Source organism: Pipistrellus kuhlii, unplaced genomic scaffold, assembly GCF_014108245.1.
Source record: "Pipistrellus kuhlii isolate mPipKuh1 unplaced genomic scaffold, mPipKuh1.p scaffold_m20_p_11, whole genome shotgun sequence".
Taxonomy (NCBI): Eukaryota; Metazoa; Chordata; class Mammalia; order Chiroptera; family Vespertilionidae; genus Pipistrellus; species Pipistrellus kuhlii.
The window spans coordinates 11,350,506-11,375,060 of record NW_023425416.1 but is presented as its reverse complement, the minus strand read 5'-3'; the positions used below and the strand labels follow the sequence as shown (position 1 = coordinate 11,375,060).

The 24,555-nt window shown below is 48.1% G+C and overlaps 2 protein-coding genes across 14 annotated transcripts in view; one reads left to right on the top strand and one right to left on the bottom strand.

The window, feature by feature from the left end:
* The window catches only part of PXK (PX domain containing serine/threonine kinase like), a 73,983-nt gene extending 56,421 nt beyond the window's left edge, over window positions 1-17,562 (top strand). For 4 of the 13 annotated variants that reach the window (XM_036430695.2, XM_036430691.2, XM_045579002.1 and 1 more), the window contains 5 exons: window positions 148-225; window positions 1,032-1,118; window positions 1,985-2,054; window positions 4,731-4,793; window positions 16,337-17,562. In XM_036430695.2, coding sequence (XP_036286588.1) covers window positions 148-225; window positions 1,032-1,118; window positions 1,985-2,054; window positions 4,731-4,793; window positions 16,337-16,548 — 510 coding nt within the window. In that variant the 3' untranslated portion in view covers window positions 16,549-17,562. Of the gene's footprint in view, window positions 1-147; window positions 226-1,031; window positions 1,119-1,984; window positions 2,055-2,613; window positions 2,912-4,730; window positions 4,794-12,033; window positions 12,056-14,516; window positions 14,554-16,336 lie in introns of those variants that run through there. The other 9 variants (XM_036430703.2, XM_036430702.2, XM_036430700.2 and 6 more) reach the window with 9 other exon arrangements.
* Window positions 17,563-18,516: 954 nt separating this feature from the next.
* PDHB (pyruvate dehydrogenase E1 subunit beta) lies at window positions 18,517-24,344 on the bottom strand. Its single transcript, XM_036430705.2, has 10 exons — window positions 24,190-24,344; window positions 24,054-24,107; window positions 22,703-22,810; window positions 22,552-22,614; window positions 22,430-22,465; window positions 21,998-22,283; window positions 21,266-21,376; window positions 20,891-20,982; window positions 19,357-19,498; window positions 18,517-19,061 (listed from the first exon to the last, which is right to left on the bottom strand). The coding sequence occupies exons 1-10, from the start codon at window positions 24,229-24,231 to the stop codon at window positions 18,916-18,918; spliced, it is 1,080 nt and encodes a 359-aa protein (XP_036286598.1). The 5' UTR covers window positions 24,232-24,344; the 3' UTR covers window positions 18,517-18,915.
* Window positions 24,345-24,555: the final 211 nt, after the last annotated feature.

The window sequence follows — 24,555 nt, the reverse complement described above, 5'->3', positions numbered from 1 at the left end:
GGCCAGGACAGGATTCAAGTGGACAACTTGTAACTGATTTCATTCCAAACGCCCTCCCTCTTGATAACCAATCACTCCTTCTCTAAAACCAGGATTTGGGAGCATCTCCAGTCGTTTTCCTCAATAAATTATCTATTTCTCTTTCAGATCCCTACAAAGTTAAAAGAGGCATTGAGAATTGCCAAAGAATGTATAGAAAAGAGACTAATTGAAGAACAGAAACAGGTAAATCTCGCATAGTTCCTTATTGCTCTTTGATCTGTAAATATTGTCCCCCTCTGCCTGGAATTTCTGATGATTCACTTATGTATTTATGTATTTATGTATTTATTTATTTATTTATTTAGGTAATACTTACCCCTGAGGAGTGAGGATATTTTTTTCCATTGATTTCTATGAAAGCGGTGGAGTGGAAAGAGAAGAGAGAGAGAAACATCAACGTGAGAGACACATTGATGAGTTGCCTCCTGTTCAAGCCCAGACCAGGGACAGGGATTGAACCCACAACCCAGGCACATGCCCTTGAATTGAATCAACAACCCTTCGGTCTGTGGATCGATGCTCTAATCACTGATCAAACTGGCCAGGGCCAGTGATTACTTTTAACTGATTGTTCAGGCAACAAGCATTTCTTGCTAGTTGCTCTGAACCAGGCTCCAGGCTCAGTGCTATGAGACAGGTGAATCCTTCATGTCCTTCCTTGAGGAGCTCAGCCTGCTGGGAAATAAGCAGATCCATAAAGGGTGGATCCTTTATGATCGGGACAGCTGGATCATGGTGGGCATGCCTGGTCCCTGCTCAGAGGTGCTGGGGACCACACTCATCTTCTGTGTGAGAGAGGAGGCAGGAAGGAACTGAGGGAAGTGAGGAAGGTCTCTTCCCCCCAACCCCCCAGGCTTACCCTTCTCCAAGGCATCCAGTCCTGACCTTGGGGTAGGGGAAGACTTTTCATCCAGACAATTCGATTCGGCAAAACACAGTAGGTTTCCATTGGTTCACTTACGTTTGTGGCGAATTGCATTCTCTTTTAGATTCACCAGCATCGAAGACTGACAAGAGCTCAGTCGCACCATGGATCTGAAGAAGAAAGAAAGAAGAGGAAGATTTTAGCTCGAAAGGTAAGCCTGAAGGAAGTTCTAGGCTAACGGTGCACATTTAGCGAAGGGCAGATTTTGTGCTATATCTCCTGGAAAGCCAAAACTAGTAGGTGACTTTTATTTATTTATTTTTAATATATTTTATTGATTTTTTTTACAGAGAGGAAGAGAGAGGGATAGAGAGTTAGAAACATCGATGAGAGCCGAGGCCAGTTTGGCTCAGTGGATGGAGCGTCAACCTGCGGACTGAAGGGTCCCGGGTTCGATTCTGGTCAAGGGCATGTACTGTGGTTGTGGGCACATCCCCGGTAAGGCGTGTGCGGGAGGCAGCTGATCGATGTCTCTCTCTCATTGATGTTTCTAACTATCCCTCTCTCTTTCTCTCTGTGAAAAATCAATAAAATATATTTTTTTTAAAAAGAAAGAAAAGAAACATCGATGAGAGAGAATCATCGATCAGCTGCCTCTTGGACACCCCCTACTGGGGATGTGCCCGCAACCAAGGTACATGCCCTTGACTGGAATCGAACCTGGGACTTTTCAGTCCACAGGCCGACTCTCTATCCATTGAGCCAAACCGGCTTCGGCAGTTCACAGCTTTTAAAAAGGAGCGACATAACATCAGGAAAGAAATGGGCCGTAGTCTCCTGGCTGCCTGGCTGATTGTGGCCGAATGTACCTGGGGCAGTGATTGGCCTGAGATGGTAGTCAGCAGGGTTGTGGTTATTTTCCCCTTCGGCTTTGGCTTGTGACTTCTTCTCGGTGTTAAGTTACGAGGCTGAATATGACCTTGTGTGTGGATAGTTTAACTGCGTGCCTAGAAAATATTTTTATCCTAACTCTCAGCTTCAGTGTGCTTACTCTCTTTTCTCTTTTTACTTTTAAAGAAGTCAAAACGATCTGCCATTGAAAATAGTGAAGAACATTCAGCAAAATATAGCAACTCCAATAATTCAGGTAACTGGTTATGGATTGTAGGGGAACCAGCACCCCCAGGCTGGGGGACCAGGGGCCTGTAGTTGGTCTGGGGGTCTTGGGTTCTGGTAGCCAGAGTGTGGCCACAAGTGAAGAAAACAAAAGCATTCTGTCCCTGAAGGATGTGGCAGCATCAGGGCTCACACAGCTCGAGGGCTGGATGGGACCTCAGGGCCCTGGGTCAGCAGCCTCCTCACTAAGGGCGGCGCCACAGTGTGTGGGCTGGCAGAGAGCATCGTTCCAGAGGGCCCGCGGTGAGCGCGCTGTCCTGGGCTGGCAGTCATCCCGCCACTCCTGGCGGCCCCCCTCCCAGCGCCTCAGGCTTGGGGCCTCAGTGTCCCCCTCTCTGGAGATTAGGGCCAAATTGATGATGCCTTGAGACCTTCCAGGTCTCCTACCCACAAATCAGCTTGAGCTTAGCCCTGGAAGGCCTAGGGAATGGGGAGGTTGCTTTAGGCTCAGAAATAGCTTCATATACTTAAAAAAAAAAAAAAAATCCTCATCCAAGGATATGTTTTTTTCTTTGTGTTGATGATGTTAGAGAGAGACAGAAACATCGATGTGAGAGAGAAACATCAATCAGTTGCCTCCCTTATGCACCCTGACTGTGGGTTGAACCCGCAACCTAAGAATGTGGCCTTATTGGGAATCAAACCCACAACCATTTCGGTTACTGGAACAATGCTCCAACCAACCAAGCCACCACAGGGCTAGCTGCATATGCTTTTAGGCAGGAGGAGGGCCTAGCAGGGAGAGAGAAACTCAATATGCAAGAGAGAGGGAACTGGGGTGAAAGGTCTCGAAAGGCCCAGGACTCGGCATCAAGAACCCAGGGGTCAGTCTCGGCCTTGGAGGAAGCCCATCCATCTCTTCCTGGGGGCAGGAGCCAGGAGGGGCAGGCGAAAAGGTAGAGGCATTTAAAGGCAACGGAAGGGAGGAAACTGAGAGAAACTTTGTCAGATCTTCTCCAGGAAGTCAGGGAGGAGGGCCTGTGCCAGGTGAGGGGGTATGGGGTGGGGAGGGGAGGAGCATGGGGAGAACCCGAGTGGCACACAGGCAGGCTAGCCCCGGCCAGAGAATGCAGGTGGAGTGGGCGGAGCTAGGAATGAGAAGAGCTGGGAGGAGAGTGGACTCCTCAAAGAAGGTGAGAATCATGCTGACTCCACTGCCTGCGGAGTCCAGGCCAGAAAAGGGCGTGGGGTGGTGGGAGAGGGTGGGGGGAGGAGACTAGAAGGAAGGAGAAGGAGGGAGGCCAGGCTCTGGAGGTCCCCGTGAGGACGCAGGCAGGCTGCATGCGTGTGGAGGCTGCGAGGGGAGAGGGCTGGAGGATGTTGTGGCCTGTGACAATTCCACAGCTGGAGGTCTGTTTCCTCCACGGTGGATGGGACGGACATGGCCGGTCACTATCGTCCCTAGGACCCATGTCTCCAACCAGCATGTCTGACTGGTGGTCCTTCTGCGCAGCAGCCAGTTTCTTACAAAGCAGAGAAAGCCTGGCTGTTTCACACCTTCCTGAGGCAGCTGCCTGCCTGCGAGGCCTGTGCCAGACGTGGCAGAGGGTCCCGGGGACTCCGAGGCGCCGTGCCCTCGGGAGTCTAGGAGAGCAAGCAGCGGTTGATGGAAATGGGCAGACCTTCTCCACATCCCACGGGAACCACGAGTTCAGTCTTCTCCCCTTTACCATCCAGCTGGCATGCCAAGCAGTAGGAAACAGGGCGGCTGAGCTCTACCTCCTTTTCCGGTAAAACGCCTCGTAGTCTGTGGGGAGGTGAGAGAAAGCGGAGACAGTGGGAAGGAGGGTGTGCGGGAGGACGTGCCTCCTCGTGCCCAGTGCCCGTGCCGGGTCAGTGTGCCCTGTGGGCAGCGGGGGAGGGGATGGTGCAGGCTTCCCCAGAACAGCCAGCGGGCGGGCGTCTGGGGCATGGTCACAGCCCTCCCTCCGCGGTGGTTAACCCTCCGTGTGGGGGAGGCGGCTCCTGGGGGAGCCTCTGCCTGCTCATCGGGCTACTTCCACGTGAGGCCCACAGGGTGTGCTCTGGCGGTTGCTGAGCCCTGGGGAGATGCTGAGAACTTGGGAAGATTTGAAATACAGCAAGGTGACCGGGTACAGAAAATGCATGCGACACAGGGGCGTATGCACATTGTGTTAAAGTAAATAAGGGTATTCCTTGAATTTTGGGTAAGAAAAGGCCAGGAAATCCGCACACAGAATAGCCTGCCCCTACCTAACGGATGTACCTGCGGATGAAATGGAGCTTGTACACAGCATTGCTGGTAGATGCTGTGGGCACTCTCCCCTCCTAAGATCGCCTCGCTCTCTGGCCCTGCCTGCTGAGGCACTGCCGTTTGTCATCTGTGACCAGGAAAAAGGGGCGTGGGTCAGGAAGCGGGGCTGCAGCCAAATGCATAGCTGGTGGCTTTGCAGAGTTGGTTTCAAATGAGCAACCGGTGGGGAGCAGCACAGCCCTGACCTAGCCCTGTGCTGGTTGGGAGCCGCTGGTCCCTGGTCCAGGCCCTGAATTCTCTGTCCCTCAACTTTAGTCACAAGGCCGCCCACTAAGCCCGGGCAGATTCTCCGGCAGTGGTGGCGCCCAACTCACGTCAAATTCCAGGTGTCTTTCCCTTAGTCCCCACACGCGTTTCTGTGTTTTCTCTTAGCAGGATCTGGGGCCAGCTCACCTCTCACATCTCCGTCCTCTCCGACTCCACCCTCTACAGCAGGTTAGTGATGGAGGCAAAGTAGCCTGCTCCCTCCTGCTTCCCCCCCAGGGCCCAGCTGTCTCTTCTCACCTGCGCCCAAGCCTGTCAGGGTAAGGAAGGTAGTGTCGGTCGGTCTCCCCAGAGAACCGGAGGAGTGCACGTTAGCAGTGTCATTGGGTGAGCGGAGGGTCTCCTGGGATTGCAGCCACTGGTTTTGGGGTCACTAACCACCCTCTGCCCCAGGCTGCTCTCTGCAGAAAAGCCGCTGCAGGGCTCCTCAGAGTAGAGTTCTTCTGGGCACAGGCTCTGGGTACCCGTGACCGAAACAGCAGTCGCAGCTCCGCCCGAGCCCTGTCCTTCCCCAGCGCTCTCCTCAGGGAACCCCGCCATTGTGTGGGTTTTGTCACCGAGCAAAGCTGGGGAGCACCCAGGTGTGGGAGGGAGGGGAAGAGCTGCCGGGTTCTGGGTTCCTGATAACGCTGGTCCTGATAGTTTGGTCATCCGGGTCGTCTGGGGCTAGCCTTCGTGTCACCTGGGAATTAGACCAGATACTACGAGTTTTATTAAGGAAATATAGAAAAATGTCATCTCAGAAATATTTATAAAAGTCTAATTCTGTGGTGTGGCCTCATAACCTCATAATGCTAGCTCTGCTTTCGTTTTGAACTACTATCTCTCCTCACCATTGTATAAGCCCCATAAAAACACACTGGAGCCCCAGTATCTCGTTTGTTCTTCAATGGGCCAGATGTTCCAGCTGCCAGAGGGGCTGTCTGCCCCTCAGCTTGCCGTGTGTGGGGGTGGTCGGGGGGTGGCTGCAGCTGCCTGAAGGGGGTCATTGGCTGCGGTTGATGGTGAGCTGACAGCAGCATGTGCAGTAGGTGTAAGGCGGCCCCCAGGAGCTGCCACGTACAGCACTGCTCCGCCGTGCTGCTCTCTGACCTTCCTGAAAACGGCGAGCACGCTGGTTGGAGCAGCTCATGTCGGCCGGGGGTGTCTTCCCGGCTGGCGGAGGATGGTGATTCGCTGCCAAGTGTGCTGGAGCCAGCACCTATTTGAGTCGCAAAGTACCTGGCTCGGGGGACGATGTTCTTTCCCCCGTCTGACTTTGTCAGCAGATTTTCATAAGAAAGCCCCCAACTATTGATCAAGACAGGAAATAGACTCTCTGTCTTCTGTAGAGGTGACCTGTGTACGCTGATCAGAAGTTTCTGGAAAACTTCTGCCCAGACATGTTGAGCCACTTTCTCGTAGACAGGATGTGCCTTTCACAGCACAAGGCGTGGTAGGGACAGTGGGGAGAATGGGTAGTGAGGCTCGTGAGTCCTCCTTTAACAAAGGCGGTGCTGTTGGAGGGCACAGCCCTCGCACGTGCACTGGGTGTGGTGCTGGGAAGTTAGTGCTGGTTCTCAAGTTTGAATGTCTTGGGGAATTCAGTCTATTTGGATTTTTGTGGTTGTTAATCCTCTCATTTACCTGTGATTTGGTGGGAACCATCTCCTACATAGCAGGTTTGCATGGGAAGGTTAACGTTTAGAATGAGAGGAGAAGGAAAAGAAGAATCTTGTAATTAAAGTCCATGTTGGAAAAACTCAGGAGACAGGGAGCAGTTGGGGGCTTCACTCCTATATAGATCTCCCCACAGATTGGAAAGCATCTATCTGGAAGGGAGTCCTGAGCATTCAGAGGGAAAACACAAGTGAGGCCCAAGCACAATGCCTGGCAGACATGAGACATTCTCAGCAAATTTCTTTAATATTTTGTTGATGGAATTACCGACTTGGTCCCCAAAGACTCTCCTCTGACCTCTGCTGGGCATTTATTATTATGCATATCACAAAAATGATGACTAGCCCTTGACTGTCAATCTACCATCTGAGGCTCTCTATGGGGCACCCGCAGTGAGTGTATTCATTCAGTTACTGTAGAGGCATTTATGGGGAGCCTGCGGTGTGTCAGGCAGTGTGCTTGGCCCTGGGTTACAGAGGTAAACAGACAGGCAAGCCCCAGCTGGAGTCACATTTCCAGCAGCTGTTGGAAGCCCCAAAATGATAGACACAATGCTAGCAAATGCATTCTGCATCATCCCGAGCTCCTGTTGTGTGCGGCTGTACCGGGGAGATGTGCAGAGACCCTGTGGGTGTGTTTGCTTGGACTTGCTGTGCCTTCAAGGCCTTTGCTGGGTGAGAACAGACTGTCAGTCCAGGGTGGCAACTTCCGGCTCCTCAGCCCCTGCTGAGAGGGTCCTTCCTCCCAGGGCTGGAGGCGGGCTTCTCACTGCGCTCAACTTTCTCGCTGCCTCTCGGCACGCTGCCCATCTTTTTGTTGGAATCATTTGCTCCAATTTATGTCTCTGCTTCTAGGCCAAGCCTATGGTCTAACTAAGTCAAAGAGAGTGTCTTTTAACTTTCGGATGAAATGCGCTTTTCTCAAAAAAGGAAGGGAAATTCTTCATTTTCAAGGGCTAGTATTAAAAAAGAATTCCCTGGCCAAGACCGGTTTGGCTCAATGGATAGAGCGTCGACATGGGGACTGAAAAGTCCCAGGTTCGATTCTGGTCAAGGGCATGTACCTTGGTTGCTGGCATATCCCCAGTAGGGGGTGTGCAAGAGGCAGCTGATCGATGTCTATCTCTCATCGATGTTTCTAACTCTCTATCTCTATCCCTTTCTCTCTGTACAAAATCAATAAAATATATTTTTTTAAAAAAGAATTCCCTGTTAAAGGTGGCAACTCATTGTGGGAACTCTTGGGAATTACACCTTGGGCCGGGAACCTAAACTTGAGAGCCACCACTTTGCCAGTTCCGGGATGTGGACAAGACACTAAACCTCCCTGTGTTTCTGGTTTCCCACTTGTAAATGAGGATAATAGCAGTGCCTGCCTCCTCAGGGTATTCAGAGGGTCCCGTGAGGATGAGGTTAGGACAGTGCCTGCACACTAAGCCCTCGGCACACTGAGCTACCAGGAGACTTTGAATGAGTCACTTTCATGTCTGGGCGTCCTTACCTCCTCGGTAAAAGACAAAAGGGTGGGAGTCAGGACACTGTCTCCCAGTTCCTTCTAGCCAGGCCCCCTGTACAGCTACTGTGAGCCCTGCCTTTGACAGTGCGCAGCAATAGCTCACCTTGGGCAAGGTCATTGTCACAGCATTGCCCTTTTTCCTGAAAGAGTGCATGTGAAGCACATTCATGGTGGTGAACCCGGACAACCGATGAGTCCGGTCTGCCTGTTACTACGTGAGCCACTTCAGCAGAGACAGGGTTGAATCATATGTGAGTGTTTGTGCCAATACTGGCGGCCTTATGGGAGAGCAGCAGGCCACCCACAGAAATCTGCTCTCCTGCCCTCCATCAGCCAGCTGCTCATTCTAGTACAGGGAGGGCCAGGATTACATGGGGAAGTAGGGATTACAGGCATGGGGAAGTAGGCCATACAGGCTGGGGTGGGGCTCCATTGTTTGCACAACAAGGTTATCAGTCTTTCCATGATAATAGGCAGGTCTTGAATGCACATTCCAAGGATGACTCACAGGGGCAAAGATGACTCCTGGCAAGGTTAGATGTACTTTCTTTTTTTATCTATAATATATTTTATTGATTTTTCACAGAGAGGAAGGGAGAGGGATAGAGAGCTAGAAACGTCGATGAGAGAGAAACATCGACCAGCTGCCTCCTACACACCCCTACCGGGAATGCGCCCACAACCAATGTACATGCCCCTGACCGGAATTGAACCTGGGACCCTTCTATCCACTGAGCCAAACCGGTTTCGGCATAGAATGTATTTTCTTTAATCAGAACCAAACAATCTAGGTTAATAGAGCATGATTGATATCTCTTCTTTTATTTCTTAGAACTGAGAGTCAGTGGCCAATATTCTTTTTTAAAAATACGTTTTATTGATTTTTTTATAGAGAGGAAGGGAGAGATATAGTTAGAAACATCAATGAGAAACATCGATCAGCTGCCTCTTGCATGCCCCTACCGGGGATGTGCCCGCAACCAAGGTACATGCCCTTGACTGGAATTGAATCTGGGACTCTTCAGTCCGCAGGCTGATGCTCTATCCACTGAGCCAAACCAGTTAGGGCCCCAATATTCTATTTCTGCCCCTAATAGGAGTTGAGGGTGGTTCTCAGCTCTGTTACTTGTAGGGTGGGGCAGAGGTGACAAGTTTGTGAGTGAAGTAGCCTACTCTCTGGAGCCCTTCCCAGCATTTGTATGAGGCCTGGGGCCTCACCAAGTGTTGTACCTCCCTGCCCTGGGGCCTCCTTGAGGTCCTAGCCCACTTACAGGAGAAGTATCTTTTCCCTCAGTCTGCTGGCACTTCCCTCAGGTGCTATGCGATTCTCTAAACCTCTTCTTCAGTGAGAACATTCCTAGCATTTTGTTTTCTGCTAAAGGTTGTTTCCTGCCTCTAGAACACATGTGTCAAACACAAGGCCCGCGGGCCAAATCCGTCCCGCCAGGCCTTGCAATGTGGCCCGCACCACGCTGTCATCACTGCACTCCGCTGCGTTTCCATCACAATGACAGTTTATGACTGTTCAGTAAACCATTCGGCCCGTGATTTAGGCTGGATTTTAGATTTTGGCCCCTTCTCTGATTGAGTTCGACACCCCTACTCTAGAAGGTCAAAAACTTTCAAGAACTTCAAAATTCCTCATCCTCATGGTGTCACCAACTGGTGTTTACACTATGAATTCATGGAGGCGAGTGGTTTAGGCCAGTGGTCGCCACCTTTCGGACCTCACTGGACCGGACCTCACTGGACCGCAGTGTTCCACGGACCACCCGTGGCCGCCGCTGATCTAGAAGGTCCCAGTTTACACACAGCAGTATTCCCTCCCGCCCTCCCTTTGGGAGCAGGCAGCTTTTGCAAAATATTGTCTTTATGTTTTTTAAAAACAGGTTCGAAAAAGAGTATTTAAGGAAAGCTAAGTAAGCAGGAGGACCTAGATTCTTGTTGTTTATAATCATATTTAACACATTTTGAGCACTTATTTTGTGATAGGTACTGTTCTAAGTGATGTGTAGTCATTGTTTCATTTGATCCCCATGAATACCTTCCTATGCAAGGAGAATGGATTTTTCTAGTGCTCCATTTTACAGACAAAGAAACTGAGGCTTAGTGGGGTTAAAGGACTTTGACCAAGGTCACATAGGTGGGGGGTGCTGGAGCCAGGATTAAAGCGGCTCTGTCTTTGCTCACTTACCCCACAGCCTTCCCTTTGCTCACTTACCTCACTTACCCCACGGTAAGCACTGTGTTGGTGGGAGAAGAACCCTGAAAGCAGAGTCAGAATTCACAGGCCTGGTTTGTGGCTCCACCATCTTCCAGCTGTGACCAGGCACAAGGAATTTGCATTCTTCAAACCTGTCTTTGAAAAGATTTCCTGGTTGTTACTAGGTAGATAATGTAGAGGACAAGGCTTAAAAGGCCGTAAAATCTATCAAGTATAAATAAGCTCTGGGTGTCCTGCAAGAAAACTGTAGCCCTTCTTGCTTGCAGTCTATAATTTTAAGCAATAATTTTGAAGAGAGAGAGCTGACAGTCTGTAAAAACCCAGTCGGTAAGAATGACTGGAGAGAGGGAAGTGTCCTATCTGGACAGGAGATGGAGGAGGAAGAACGGAGCCTCTGGGCCCGGAGTGACTGAGGATTTGAGTAACAGGGCAGAGTGTTAAGAAAAGATGAGGCACACACAAAGAGACAAAGTTATTGAGAACGCTGGAGTTTCCAGAATGTGTGTAGCCAGATCGAAGACTGAAACCCACTTTAGGTTCAAAATCAGTGTCTCAAGCCATTGGAATGTTTATTAAAACCTACACAGCACAGAGCAGTCACCATTTGGGGACGAACAGGTCTGCCCTGCAGTGCGCTCTCCTGCCCTCCCCAGCGCCATCCACTCCCAAGTGTGGGGCTGCTCCCCAAAGCCCTCTGCTGGTGAGGGTGGGCAGTGTCCCCAGCACCCTCCCTGCTGCACCATGTGACCTGCCTCCCAGGGCCTCACTTCCTCTGGGCAGCAGGCAGGTTGGTTCAGTGGGGATTCTGGAATTCACTGACAGGGAAAGTGTTCTCTCTTTAAATTTCACTTGCAATCTAGATGGGAAGATGCTGGCCTTGGTTGGTTTGTTCTTTCATAATAGTTTTATAGCCTTAAGTAAACTAATGCCACACCCGGCCCAGTTCAGCCTCCAGCCCCAGCAGCCTTCAGAGGAGGGGCCGCCTGCTCCTGCCCAGACGCTCCCCCTGAGACCTGCCCTGCACCCTTGGTCTTCCCAACTCTGAAAAGGTGTCTCCATCATATTAATTAATTAACTAATTAGTTTATCCTCACCCGAAGATATTTTTTCCATTGATTCTAGAGAGAGTGGGAAGGAGAGAGAGAGACAGAAACACCAAGCATCCATTGGTTGCCTCCCTTACGCCCACCCTCCACCCCTCCCATCAGAGCCCGGAACCTGCAACCTAGGTACATGGCCTTGATCAGAATTGGACCCGGCACCCTTCAGTCTGCAGGCCAGTGCTCTATCCACTGAGCCAAACCGGCTAGGGCTTCTTTTTAAAAAAATTAAAAATGTATATATCCTTATAATTTCAGAGAGGATGGACAAGAAAAAGAGAGATAGAAACATAAATGATGACAGAGAATCATTGATCGGCTGCCTCCTGAATGTCCGTCCCCTACTGGGGATTGAGCCAGCAACCCGGGCATGTGCCCTGATTGGGAATTGATTCAGTGGCCTGGTATATAGGTCAGTATTCAACCACTGAGCCACAACAGCCGGCCATGTTTCCATTTTAAATTATAGAACATTTGCTTGGAAAAAGTGATGAGTTTTAGTTTTTCTCCCCTCTTATTTAGTAAGAGAAAGAAGGATACTCAGTACTCATTCCACTTTTCAGAGAAGGAAAAACCTTCATGGGTCTTCTGAAGTGAGTGTTGTGCTTGCCAATAAGTAAAAATAGCAACTAACTGGCTCCAAAAAAGAAAAAGACCTCGGGGAAGAAAGCCACTCATTGGTTACCATATTCGTGTATTTGCCATGTTCTAAAAGGGTCACATTTGTGTACAAACCAGTGCAATTCGTGCTTAACTTACATGTCACCTAGTTTGGCAGTGAGAATAACCAGCATGTGATTCAGACTAATATTTTGCTATCTCTTACTGTTTGATTAAATGACACTAAAATCTGAATAATGACAGTGCTCTCTCTCTCTCTCTCTCTCTCTCTCTCTCTCTCTGCTGTTTTCAGTAGAGCATGCGCCCTTTTGAACGTGAGTTTCGGTAAAGTAAAATATACTCATTCCTCTCACTTTAAAGATGCTGTTTCTGAATGTGAAATGGGACCCAGTACATCTGGTCTCTGACGTGATAACAAATGGGGAAGGAGACTTGAGAACATTTCCTTAACTGAACGTTGAATGAAATGCAGCATCTTTAAAAAGCACCAAAGTGACTTCATTTACCTTCATTTCATTTCCATCATGACCTTCAAAATCTTCATTTTCACTCTGATTTTAGTTTTAAAATACAGCTCTGAAACTCACAAATCAGCTGTATGGCATTTTAGAATATTTTAATTTTGGAAACTAGGCTCTCAGAGTCCTGTCCCTGTAAAAATGTTGGTTCCTGTTACTCTGATGAAGGGAAAGGGTGCTGGCAGTTGAGTTCTTGGTTATGGAGAGACAGCTTATTGGCTTTATGACTGATGACAGGGAAAAAGTTCTTTTTCACACATCCTGAATAATTCTTGAGTTGGGACATGAGTGCAGCCTCCTCCTCTGAGACAAAAGGTGAGGCCAGATCCCAAGAGCTCCCTGGGGTCATTGCTCTCCATTCCCTCGCGGGTAGCGGGCAGGTCTGGTGGCCGTGTGGCCTCCCCATCTGTGTGTGTGGACCACAAAGCAACACGGGCGTGCAGACACCTGTAGATTGCTAAATTGGCCCAAGGAAAAGGGACCCACAAGGCTGGCGAGGATGTTTCTAGCCTACGCTCTTGATGCAGCAGTCAGTGGCCTGTGCCAGGCCTCGGTTGGATTGCCAGGCACCCATTTGGTTGGTGGAGAGGATTCTGCGGAGGGTAGAGTGGTTGACTCTTGAGGTTTTTGTCTAAGACAGAGTGACACAGAGGTTAGGACTGGCTGGGTTATAATTGTAGACAAGCTGTCTGGAACATCCCTCATCCTGGGTTGTTGGAGAACACTATTTCTCAAAGCTGTGTGAGTTCAGTTAGCAGTCTAACAGGAATGCTGTCCTGTTTTGTCTGTGGCCTGGGGATAAGGGCTATGGAAGCCTTTTGTTGGGGAGGAGCTCATTCACATGTGAGGAAAGGGGGCGCTCGGGGAATTAGGTGTTGTTCTCAGGTTTGTCTCCGGCCAAAGGGCCAACTCTGAATTTGGCCCTTGTAACCATTCCCCCTCCCCCTCTTGGTTACCAAGGTGTTGTAGCTGAAGCCCCAGTGAACCTTTAAAGGAAGCTTGTGGACTATAGAAAAGGTAACCAAAAAGTTGATGGGCCTAGAGTCAGACTGTGAACCCAAACTCTGTGTCCTTGCCTCCTCCACTTCACCTTCTGAGGCCTGGTCCTCCTCTCCCCTCCCGAGTGCTCTGAACTGGTGAGTGGGTTCCCTTGTCCTGATCATACACATCAGTGTCTGCCCCAGATGTCGCAGGCCCGGGGAGGAAAAGTGGACGTCATGGGGCGTCAGGCCCTTTGCGATTGATCCGGCCCTCTGTGGGCAGACATCGGAGTGACCTGGGGACCTTGCTCTGTGCCCCGGTGGAGCAGCCTCTCCTTTACAGCCCTCAGCTTCCCATCTGCATTACAGACACAGGCTACCCTATGGCGCTTTGGACAGTGTATTTCTTTATACCACCTACACATCCCAAGAAATTCACTGAAAGTGGTAGCAATCTCAGCCTTTACTTGGAAATGAAGATTCATTTACGAACATCACCCCCAACTCCCAAGCCCTGTGGTGGTGAATTTGCATTTTGAATTTTGAGCTCCTGGTAATGAGGCCAAAGGCAAGGGTTGGTTCCTTGTGAAGACCAAGCAGTTTTGTCGAGGCCGCAGCCCATGCCCAGGTCCAGCCCCTGCAGCCCATTTCTAGCCTCCCAGGATCCTGGGCCGGAGGGGCATCCTCTCTGGATGGCCAGTTCCAGGTCGTGAGGACACGAGTGCTGTTGCGGTGCAGAGCCTGTCTCAGCCGTGACCCACGGGGACTCTTCAGCCAGGTCAAAGCACAAAGCCGGAAGGCAGACGCTCCAGTGCTCACCCGCACATGTTGGGCCCTGGATGTCAAGTCCAGATTCTGCTGCCTTTCCTGGTCATTGCATGAAAGCGGGGTGGGGGTGGGTGGGGCTTTGGTGCTGCTCAGTCCTCCAGGCTCTGTGCTGCCGTTCTGGTCCCAGGGCTCCCAGAGGCGCCATCCCCCTTCCTCCTGGCTTTTCTCTGGTCACTGTCTGAAACGCCCTGCAGAGGGATGCTTGTGTCACACCCCCAGCACTCGTTTTAGGTTTAAAGTCCTTTTACCTTTGTAACCCTGTAACATGTCTCCACACTCCACCTGACATAATCGAATTTCATTCATTAGTTGTTATTGCATAGAACCAATAGAAACCACGTTTTGTTCATTTGTCTGTTTAATGTTTATTTGTATTGCTGTATCATCATTTGAGAATTCTAAGACTGCAGAGCATGAGTGTGTGTATCTGTGTGATTCTTCATTTTCAGCTGCCTTAGGTTTGGGTAAAGATATGAAGAAAGGTAAGTGGTTTTCTGTGAAATACAAGATTTTAACCATTGCCTGTCATGTACTTTACCTAAGTGTTCTACTGGCAATCCTCCATGCAAGTGCACGGGGTGATTGGTAGTTTCCCTGTTAACACCACAGCCCGGTAGCAGTTTAGGAGAGAACCACCTGACAGGATTGTGTAGCCCTTGGACGGGGTAGGGGGTAAGGCTCAAAACAGGTGGGTGGAGTCACTGAGAGCTGGACGGTTCCTAGGAAATGGGGCAATAGACTCTGTGGCACAGGCAGGTCCCTTGAGGCAGGGCTTTTTCTCTCCTCAGTCTTTATTTTGTCCTGGGAGAGAAGTTCATTCCATCAGTCAGAACTGTAACATTCAATGCCAGATGTTTGTGTGCCTGGACGCTGAGGGAAGTTTGAAACACCTGTGCAGCTCCCTTCTCCTTGCCCACCAGGGCAGAGCTCGACATTCCAGTCTCTCCTGATGCTTTAGCGAAGATGTAGGGTTAGTGCAGTTGTGTCTGTTCCTGGGTTGGGCCACAGTGGAAAGAAGGGAGCTTGAGGAAGACTCCTCCTCGAAAATCCCATTGCTGGGAAGAGCGAGCTCTTTGCCCTCTACTCTGCATTGCAACAGTTATTAGCTTTTTGTATTTCTTTAATGCATTCTAATAGGAAATAAGTATTCGAGATAGATGCCCCTGGGGAACCCAAAACCCTGCAGGCACTGGTGTCTTGCCAAGAATACTGAGTGGTTTGTCATTTTATATTAAATCGCATCCTTCAAATATTGTGTGTTGAAGCACATCTAAAGAACTGTTCACCCATTATTAATTGACTAGAGGCCTAGTGCATGAATTTGTGCACGGGGGTGGGGGATCCAGCCAGCTCACCCCAATGGGGGCCCATTGGGCTGGCTGGTAGGGGGCAGGGGCCACGGGCAGTGGGCCAGATGGCCCCTCCCCTGATAGGGCAATCAGGGGCAGGGCTAGCCAAGGAGAGGGGCCGTGGGCCAGCGCCTGACCCTGATCAGGGCCCAGATTAGGCTGGTTGGCTGCTGCAGTGTGCGCCATAGCCACCGGTTGTTCTGATCGCGGAGTTTTTATATAGATATTCACGTAGCCCAATTCTGCACACAGAGTCTATCTTCTTTTTTAAATCCTCACCTGAACATATGTTTATTTTATTTTACATTTTTATTGATTTCAGAGAGGAAGGGGGAGGGAGAGATAGAAACATTAATGATGAGAGAGAACTATCAATTGGTTCCCGCCTGCACACCCCTACTGGAGATTGAGCCCACAACCTGGGCATGTGCCCTTGTCTGGAATCAAACACAGGACCCTTCAGTCCACAGGCCGACACTCTATCCACTGAGCCAAACCAGTTAGGGCCAGATGTCTATCTTTGCTAGCTCAGGAAGTCAGTGGGCCTGGCTTACGTAGCTGATGGAACTTTTCTTTGGGGATCATTACTAAAATTTGGAAATGGAGTTAGAGCCTCACTCCTGAGAGAATGTCACTATATATAGTTTCATGTAATCTGTGATATTCAGTCTTTTCTCGCATGACTATTATTTGGGAGAAATAGTGACCTTTAATTGAAATCCCCCCCCCCTTTTTTTAAATTCCACTTTGATGCTTCTAGCTTTCTTGTTCAGTATTTTAAAAATCATGCAGTACTAGGCATCTTGTCCCTCTGAGGGAACACTTGCATTCTCACTCAAGTCTGTTCTGCCCAGAACTGAGTGGTAGCATGCATGCAGGGGTTTGGAGGTGATGCTGACTGTCCCTTTTTTTTTTTACAGGGATTTCCACATTACCTCCACCTCCTCCACCTCCGCCTCCACCACCAGCAGCTCCTTTGCCTCCTTCGAGCACAGAGGTAGCCACACAGCCGCAGCCCCAGGCTGTGAATGGCATGAGCCGAGGGGCCTTACTGAGCTCCATCCAGAATTTCCAAAAAGGAACTCTGAGGAAAGCCGAAACCTGTGATCATAGTGCTCCTAAGATCGGCTAAAGTTTCGTGTTTACACTTGGAGGGGAAAGTTTTGTTTTTTTTCTACACACCTCCAACCACTAAAATACCCTCTTCCTGGATGAAGAACTGCTGAGCCAGTACAGCCACATTCTGTTTTGCAGACGCTCATGTAAGGGGCTTTTCAAGAGGAAATATTCAAATAGATGATAAAATCAGGCTGGCATTGCTGCCTTAAGAGATCTTGCTCCTTTATTACTGTTTTAAAGGAGTTGTTCATCCTCTAATGGGCATCTTTTGGGAGCAGCAGCAATCAGAATCAATATTTCTACCAACTGAAACGGACAAAAACAATGACAATTCTCAGTCACAGCAGTGATGGCCTTTGCGTTGCAATCCTTCCTATGTTGTCAGGCAGCTCCTAAAAACGTTCCCACATTTATTTCTCTAAAGCATTTTCTGGTTATTTCTTAGATCAGAACTTCATATCTGCTACCTTAATTTTATCGTAGACATTAACACAGTAGCCCAAAGCAACTAAGTCTGAGAAGCAACTGATAGCTTCATTTTCCCCTCACACAGGATGGGGAAGATGTGCATTACTCTCTAATGGGAATACCAGTGTGGATATAGAACTTGGGGCTGCTAAAGCTACTCCTCTAGACGCCGTTCCTTATAGTTCGGACGTATTGAATAGACAAAACTGTTACCATCAGAAAATGGTTAGAGGATCTTACTCCTGAGCAATTAAGTTTGTGTTTTGTGGGGAATTATTGTTACAACATAATCGAATTTGGCATTTATAGAATTCTGACTGGAACCGTTTATTCAAATACATCTTTAAATGTTACTCATGTATTAGACCCTTTATCCTATAATTTGCTTAATCCTTAAATAAACGGCACTTTAAAGGATTATAAGTAATCCATTTAAAACTTCAAGTACACACATCAGTGTTGGCTACTATGCAGAGAATGTCATTGTCTATAGTTTCATGTAATCTGTGATAAATATGTTCAGCTGTATTTTTTATTAAAATAAACCATGTCAAGAAAATGGGTGGTCTGTAGCTTGGCTAAATATTTTATTTTTATTTTTTTAATATATATATTTTTTTACTGATTTCAGAGAGGGAGAGAGAGATAGAAACGTCAATGAGAAAATCATTGGCTGCCTTCAGTCTACAGGCCAATCTCTGTCCGCTGAGCCAAATTGGCTAGGGCTTGGCTAAATATTTTAAATGGGAACTTTTTGTGGGACCTTTTATAAACAAGTATCAGATCCACAGTTATTTCTAAAGTTTTTTCCCCACCTATCCTATCTCTATTTCTTTTATGTTATATTTTCCTTTTTTAAAATTTATTTTTTATTAGTATTAGAGGGAGGGAGAGGGAGAGATAAAAACACCATTGATTGGCTGCTCCTGCACACCTCCAACTAGGGATCAAGCCCACAACCCAGGCATGTGCCCTGACTAGAATCAAACCTGGGACCTTTTAGTCCACAGGCCAAACCAGCTAGGGCATATTTTCCTGTAGCAAGAGCTAGCAATCCTGTCTTGCTTTTTAAGTTAGGCACTATTTGTATGCTTTTATAACTAATTTAAACCTGTCTTTTCCATTGTAACTTTTGAAGAAGGCAGTGAATAGCAGATCCTTTTTTGCCGTGGTTTTGATTTCCAGTCAAAGGTGTGTACCTAGGTGGTAGGTTCCCCACCCTGTTTAGTGCAGGTGTGGGAGGCAATCAATTGATATGGCTCTCACATCAATGTTTCTCTCTCTCTCCCAATCCCACTTCTGTCTATGACTCTGTCCGAAATCAAAAGAAATATCCTCAGGTCAGGATTAAAACACCCCCCCCCCCAATTTTTTTTTTAAGGGAACCCTATTAGAATAGGTATGAACAAGTGATGTGGGCTAGGAGATTAATGATTTTAGATGACACTTATTTCTTAATAGAATTTTAAAACTTTCACCCCACATTTATTTAAGAGTATAAAAATACAATTAGTCATAGTTAGGAATTCCTTTATTCCTTATCAAAACAATCTTAACAGTAATGTAGATCATATGCTTTTTTTCTTAACATACAAATTGTCTTTATATATATATATGTGTGTGTGTATACATATATATATCTCTTCCATCAGGACTCTGTCATTCATACTTTGTCCTTGAGGGGGTAAAATTTTACATTGTGAGAGGGTAAAATTTTACATTAGTCTTATTCGAAGAAATAGCAATTGTAACAGACAAAAAACGGGTATGGAGTAAGAATGGAGTTTTCCACTTACAAGCACATTCTTGCCAGTACAAAAACATTAATGACTTGTAAGATCTCACCCTTCAATCCAGGTAGTGTCAGCAAGTATTTTAAATAAATGCCAATGACTTGATACTAAAGTCCAAACTAGATGTTCAATGTTTTCTTTATTGCAAATATGATGTCTTTAACCTGAGGTACACAGTTGTCTTCTAGAATCTTTGCATAAGGCATAGGGACATCAGTACCGGTGACACGAACTGCAGGAGCATCCAGGAAATTGAACGCAGGGCCTAGGAGAGGAGGAGGAGTAACTGAGGGAGCCAAGAAAAGCCAGCCGAACACCAATCCCTTGGCACAAAAGGTGTGGCCTCTGCCATCAAGATAAAGGAATACTAATTCTGGGGATTGTTTCTGGCTTTGCTTTTTAAAACATTTACCCAAAGAAAAAATGCCACGATGATAAATTGGAGGTTCAAGTCATTTGGCCTCTCCTAGCTTTTAATTTCTTTATGCAGTACCCAGGTAGACAGTGTTTAAACTATTAAACACTAGTTTTGACTATTAAAACTAGTTTCTCTCAAATACCTTCCATGATCCTGGCACAAATTTCAGCTCCTACTCCAAACTGTGGCCAACCTCCTTCCACAGTTACAAGGTGATTGGTCTTCATGACACTGGCTTCTATTGTTTCAATGTCCATTGGTCTGATGGTTCGCATGTTTATCACCTAAACAGAGAAAGTAAGAGAGATGCTTTAGAGAGCCACTGCGTCATAAATATAGTCTTATCCCCATAATACCACTTTAGGTTTCCTATTCATCTTTGGGTGTAGGAAAATCTAACCTGCCTATTGATAAACAAGATGTAAGAGGGAAAATCTAATTAAAACAAAAATCTTTATCTCTACTACAGCAGCTGTTAACTTACAGAATTCACTTATCCTCCCTCGGCTTTGGCTTTAACTTCTCATCAGAATAATAACTGCCCGCCTGTGTGGCTCAGTTGGCCTGTTGGAACCATGAGGTCAAGGCCACAGTTAGATTCCTGTTCAGGCCAGGTTGCAGGCCTGATCCCCAGGAGGGAGTGTGCAGGAGGCAGCCAATGGATGTTTCTCTCCCTGTCCCTTACACTCAGTGTAATTCTCACAACCACCCTGATGACAGAAAACACACCATCCCCTCTCTGTTCTCTGAAGTCAGCTCTCCCTCAGCTGTTTTCTTTCTTTTGATAAGTATTTTTTTACAAAAAAAAAAGGAGGGAAAGAGAGGAGAAGGAAGGAGGGAGGGAGGGAAACATTGATGAGAGAGACACATTGACTGCCTGCCTCCTACATACAACCTGTCTGGGCCAAGGAATGACCCTGTAGCCCAGGTAAAGGACCAAGAACTGAACCCATGACCCTTTGGTACTCAGCTGATGCTCTACCAATGAGCAGCACTGGCCGGGGATGCCCTGACCTTTAGGTGCATGGGAAACACCCAACCAACGGAGCCACACCAGCCAGGGCTCTGAGCTGTTCTTTCTAAGCTCCTGTCTGTCACTCCAAATCTTTTTTGAGATTTAAAGTACATAACTTGCCCAAGTATAACAAGTGCTACATGCTGGTTATAAAAGGATAAGACTCACTGACTTCTATGTGTCCCCTCTTCCCAACCTCCAGTTCCAAGGATGGATCTTAACTTCAAAAAGCAGGACTATTCTAAAAGATCCAGAACCTAGGTGGTAAAAAAAATGATGTATTTGCCAAAACTGGCTTGGCTCAGTGGTAGAGCGTCGGTCTGCGGACTGAAAGGTCCCAGGTTCGATTCCGGTCAAGGGCATGTACATTGGTTGCGGGCACATCCCCGTGTGCAAGAGGCAGCTAATCAATGTTTCTCTCTCATCGACGTTTCTAGCTCTCTGTCCCTCTCTCCTCCTCTCTGTAAAAAATCAATAAAATATGTTAAAAAACAAACAAACAAAAAAACCACACACGATGTATTTGAAAAACAGGTACCCAGCTTTAAGCAAGATTGTACACATCTAGTTAACCTGTTAAAGAACTCAAACTCCTATTTCTGGGTCTTAAATTTAAAGGGAATCTTCTGATTCTTTTAAGAACAAGTGAATGTCCACTCACCTCACATTCGATTCCCTCTTTAGCTAGCACTGCTGCAGCTTCCACGCAGTGTCCCACAGGCCTTGAGTGGGCAACTACAGTTATATGTGTCCCTGAAACAAAGTGGTCACAGATGAGAAGTCAGGTTCATTTATAAAATCTTCAACTCAACTTCATTCTAGTAATATGAGGCATGTGGCAACCTTCCTAGAAATGAACACAAATCTACTGGATTAAGATTTAGAAAAACACAAGTGTAAGAGCAATTGGGGCGGGACTCATTCTTATCTTGAACTTATCTTATACTTCCCTAGTTAAAGGGCAATACAATCTAAAATGAATTTGAATAACACAAACGGGGGCTATAATGTTTAAATGTATACTAAGTTTTCTTACCTTGCCTTTCTATTTTGGCTTTTCCAATAGGAATCAGAAAATCTTTTGACTGAGCTTCTTGGGGAAATTCAAAAGCAACTCCATACATCAATTCATTTTCTAGCATCACCACTGCAAAATATAAATATTTAAACAAAAGCAACTATGTAACTAAATAGGTACACACAATGCTCTTTTTTGAGAGTGTGTTTGTTAAAGCTGGGGATGGTGAAACAAGGGCTGAGGACAGAAGCAAGAGGTGCTTTGGCTCATGGGAAAGTCAGAGGAAAGAGGGCCTTGGAGACAGGTTCAGGTGGTTAGCCGGGGACACGATGTTGCTGCCCATTGCTCCTCTGGGTGCAAGTCTTGTGGGACCCACAGAGCTCAGGAGATTGAGAGCAGCGCTACCATTTGTGTTGTGAAGCTTCACTGTGCTGATTAAGAAGCCTGTGTCTACCGTGTCCCGTTCCCCTGAGGATGGTTTAGGTATTTATTGACTTTAGTAATCTGCTCAATCCTAATTCTGTGAGGTTAAATCATGTTATAGGTACAGAGTAAATGTCTCCTTTACCTAACTGGCCTCCAGGTAATCAGAAATAAGAAAAATATTTTTTACTTTCTTCACTAACTGTAAATCATTAACACTTTATATATGTCTAAGCCTAACAAGAAGCTTTTATTGATGCCTCCTATGCAAAGATTTCATTTTAGTTCTTCAGTGTTCAAAAGAGACCCAAGGGTTGCTCTGCTGACCTGGATTATTATCCCGAATGGCTGATTTAATAAGTCCTTTAGCATCCTCTGCATTCCAGGGGCTGACCACCTTCAAGCCCGGGCAGTGTCCATACCAGGCAGCAAAGCACTGTGAGTGTTGGGCAGCCACGCCCGCTGAGGCCCCATTGGGTCCCCTGAAGACAATGGGCACGTTCTGAAGGCCCCCGGACATGTAGTAGGTCTTGGCAGCTGAGTTTATCACCTGGTCAATGGCTTGCATAGAGAAATTGAAGGTCATAAATTCACAAATGGGCCGCAACCCAGCCTGTCAGATAAAAAACATAGATGTTAAAAAGTCTTAAAACAGCAATGAAGAGGGGCAAATAACCACTCTGCTCCCCCACATTCAAATAATGTTTTCAAAAGGTCATGTCAAAAAACCCTTTGGATGAGATTCGTAAAGATTCCTACCATAGCTGCACCTACAGCAATTCCAGCAAAGCCCATCTACAAAATAAAACACAAACACGTGAAAACCCATAAAAATAATAACAGTGTACACTTTAAAGTCAGCTTCCTGATGGCAGGCTTACCTCAGATATGGGTGTGTCTATAATCCTCTTATCGCCATATTTCTTCCATAGGCCTCGACTAACCTAAAATTAAGCATTGACCCCATCACTTTATAAAGTGTTCGTGCGAACTGGTGATCACCTCCTTCTGTATAAAGTTCACTTTGGTTACCTTGTAAGCCCCATCGTACTGGGCAACTTCTTCCCCAAGCAGAAAGACCTTCTCATCTCTTTCCAGCTCCTCATCCATACCTTGGTTTATAGCATCACGAACTGTTATCTGCCATGGGTACAGGGAAAGTCGATAAGCAACAGGATTTTTTAGGGTACTATTGAGGTTCTCCCCCTTTATAATACCTAGGCTGCCCACAGTATATAATATAAAATGACTTCTAGAACAGACTTCTCTTTAAAAGGTCAATTCTAAAAGCAATATTTTCATCACATGTAACTAGTCTCTGACTGGGTGTGTGAACGAGAAGTCTACAGTGTGTGTGAACACTCTGCTTGACATGCACAGGCCTGAAGGGATCTGGCTGCTGGCCGGGCCAGTTCATAGGCGAAGCTTCGTAAAGCAGCATGTATCCTGGGTTGTTTTACTCCACACTCTAGAGAACCGTTAAGGAAGCCCAGGTAATTCTACGTATTGAGCACTTAGTAGGTGCCAGGCCCTGCCTAACACTTTGCCTTCGGGATTTAGGAGTTATTTTACTGTATAGGTTGCTTGGTAAAATCTTCCAGTTAAAAAAAAAGGAAAAAAAAAAGGAGGGGGGTGTCCTCAAAAAGTCAAACATAGAGTTACCCTAGGATCCAACAATTCCCCTTAAGCAGAGACGGGGCTTCTTGCACAATGTTCACAGCAGCATTATTTATAAACCCCAAAGGTGGAAACAACCCAAATGTCCACCAACAGATGATTAAACAAAACGTGGTGTATTCGTACAAACGGAAGAGCATTCTGCCTTCAAAAAGAATGCAACTGTGACGCATGCTACAACGTGCTGCGAAGTGAAATAAACTACACATGCTACATGCTACAACGTGATGCGAAGTGAAACAAGCCAGATACAACAGGACAGCTACTGCCCGACCCCACGTCCAGGGCGAACTTGGACCAGAGACGGAGGGTGCAGCAGAGGTTGGGGGGTGGGGGGAGCGGAGGGGAGAAGGGGCGTTCGTGTTTAGCAAACGGTGGCGATGGCTGCCGAACACGGCGAATGGTCTTCCAGCCGTTGAATATTCCCTTTACAGCGCTTAGTTTTGTTCCGTCTATTTTACCACCATACAGATAAAGGCGGAGGGGCGGTCAGCGGAAAGGCGTCAAGTCTGTGGCCTCGGATGGACCGCCCATCGAGGGCAGCTCGCCGGGCTCGGCGCCGGGCCTGGACGCTGGGCCGCGGCAGACGCAGCGCGAGTCCCTGGCGGGACGGGCTCCCCGGCCGCCGCCGCCGCCTCTGCCCCCGGCGCCCACCCGCTACCGCGCAGGCGCGACCCTGGCCTCCCCCCTGGTGTCCCGGCGTTACCTGCAGCGCCGCCGGCGCCGACCGGTGGAAGCGCCTCCTCAGCAGCCCCGAGACCTGGCGGGAGAGAAAAAGGGACGCTCAGAGGGGCTGACAGGGCCCGCGCGAGGGGATCAGGCCCGCCGCTGCCGCCGCCTACCTGCTCCAGGGGTCTCCGCACCAGCGCAGACACCACCGCCATCTTAACCGTGTCCTCTAGCCGCCGCCGAATGACAGACAACACAGCCCGGCTGCGACGTCTAGAGGGTCCCGCCTTCCGCTGGCGAGGGCCAATGGCAGAGCGCGGCTCCGGCGTGCCCCGCCCCCTCCGCGCGGGGTGGTCCTGCGGCTCTTCCGGAGGTCGACTCCGATTCACGTTAAGACGGAGGGCCGGCGGCGGCGGGTATGCGGGCCGCGGGCTCCGGGCACCGTCCCGGGGGGTGTGGCTCCGAGGGCGGGGACCAGCAGTCAGCCTCAGGGCTTAGCTCGCGGCTGGCGGGACCTTCTGACCCAGGCCATCTCCTGC

Excerpts from the sequence above, each read along its gene's own strand:
- PDHB (XM_036430705.2), bottom strand. The coding sequence starts at position 24,231 with ATGGCGGTGGTGTCTGCGCTGGTGCGGAGACCCCTGGAGCAG. Across the intron at positions 22,811-24,053 it reads CGGCGCCGGCGGCGCTGCAG|ATAACAGTTCGTGATGCTAT; the intron begins GTAACGCCGGGA and ends TACCCATGGCAG. Across the intron at positions 22,466-22,551 it reads TAGACACACCCATATCTGAG|ATGGGCTTTGCTGGAATTGC; the intron begins GTAAGCCTGCCA and ends TTTATTTTGTAG.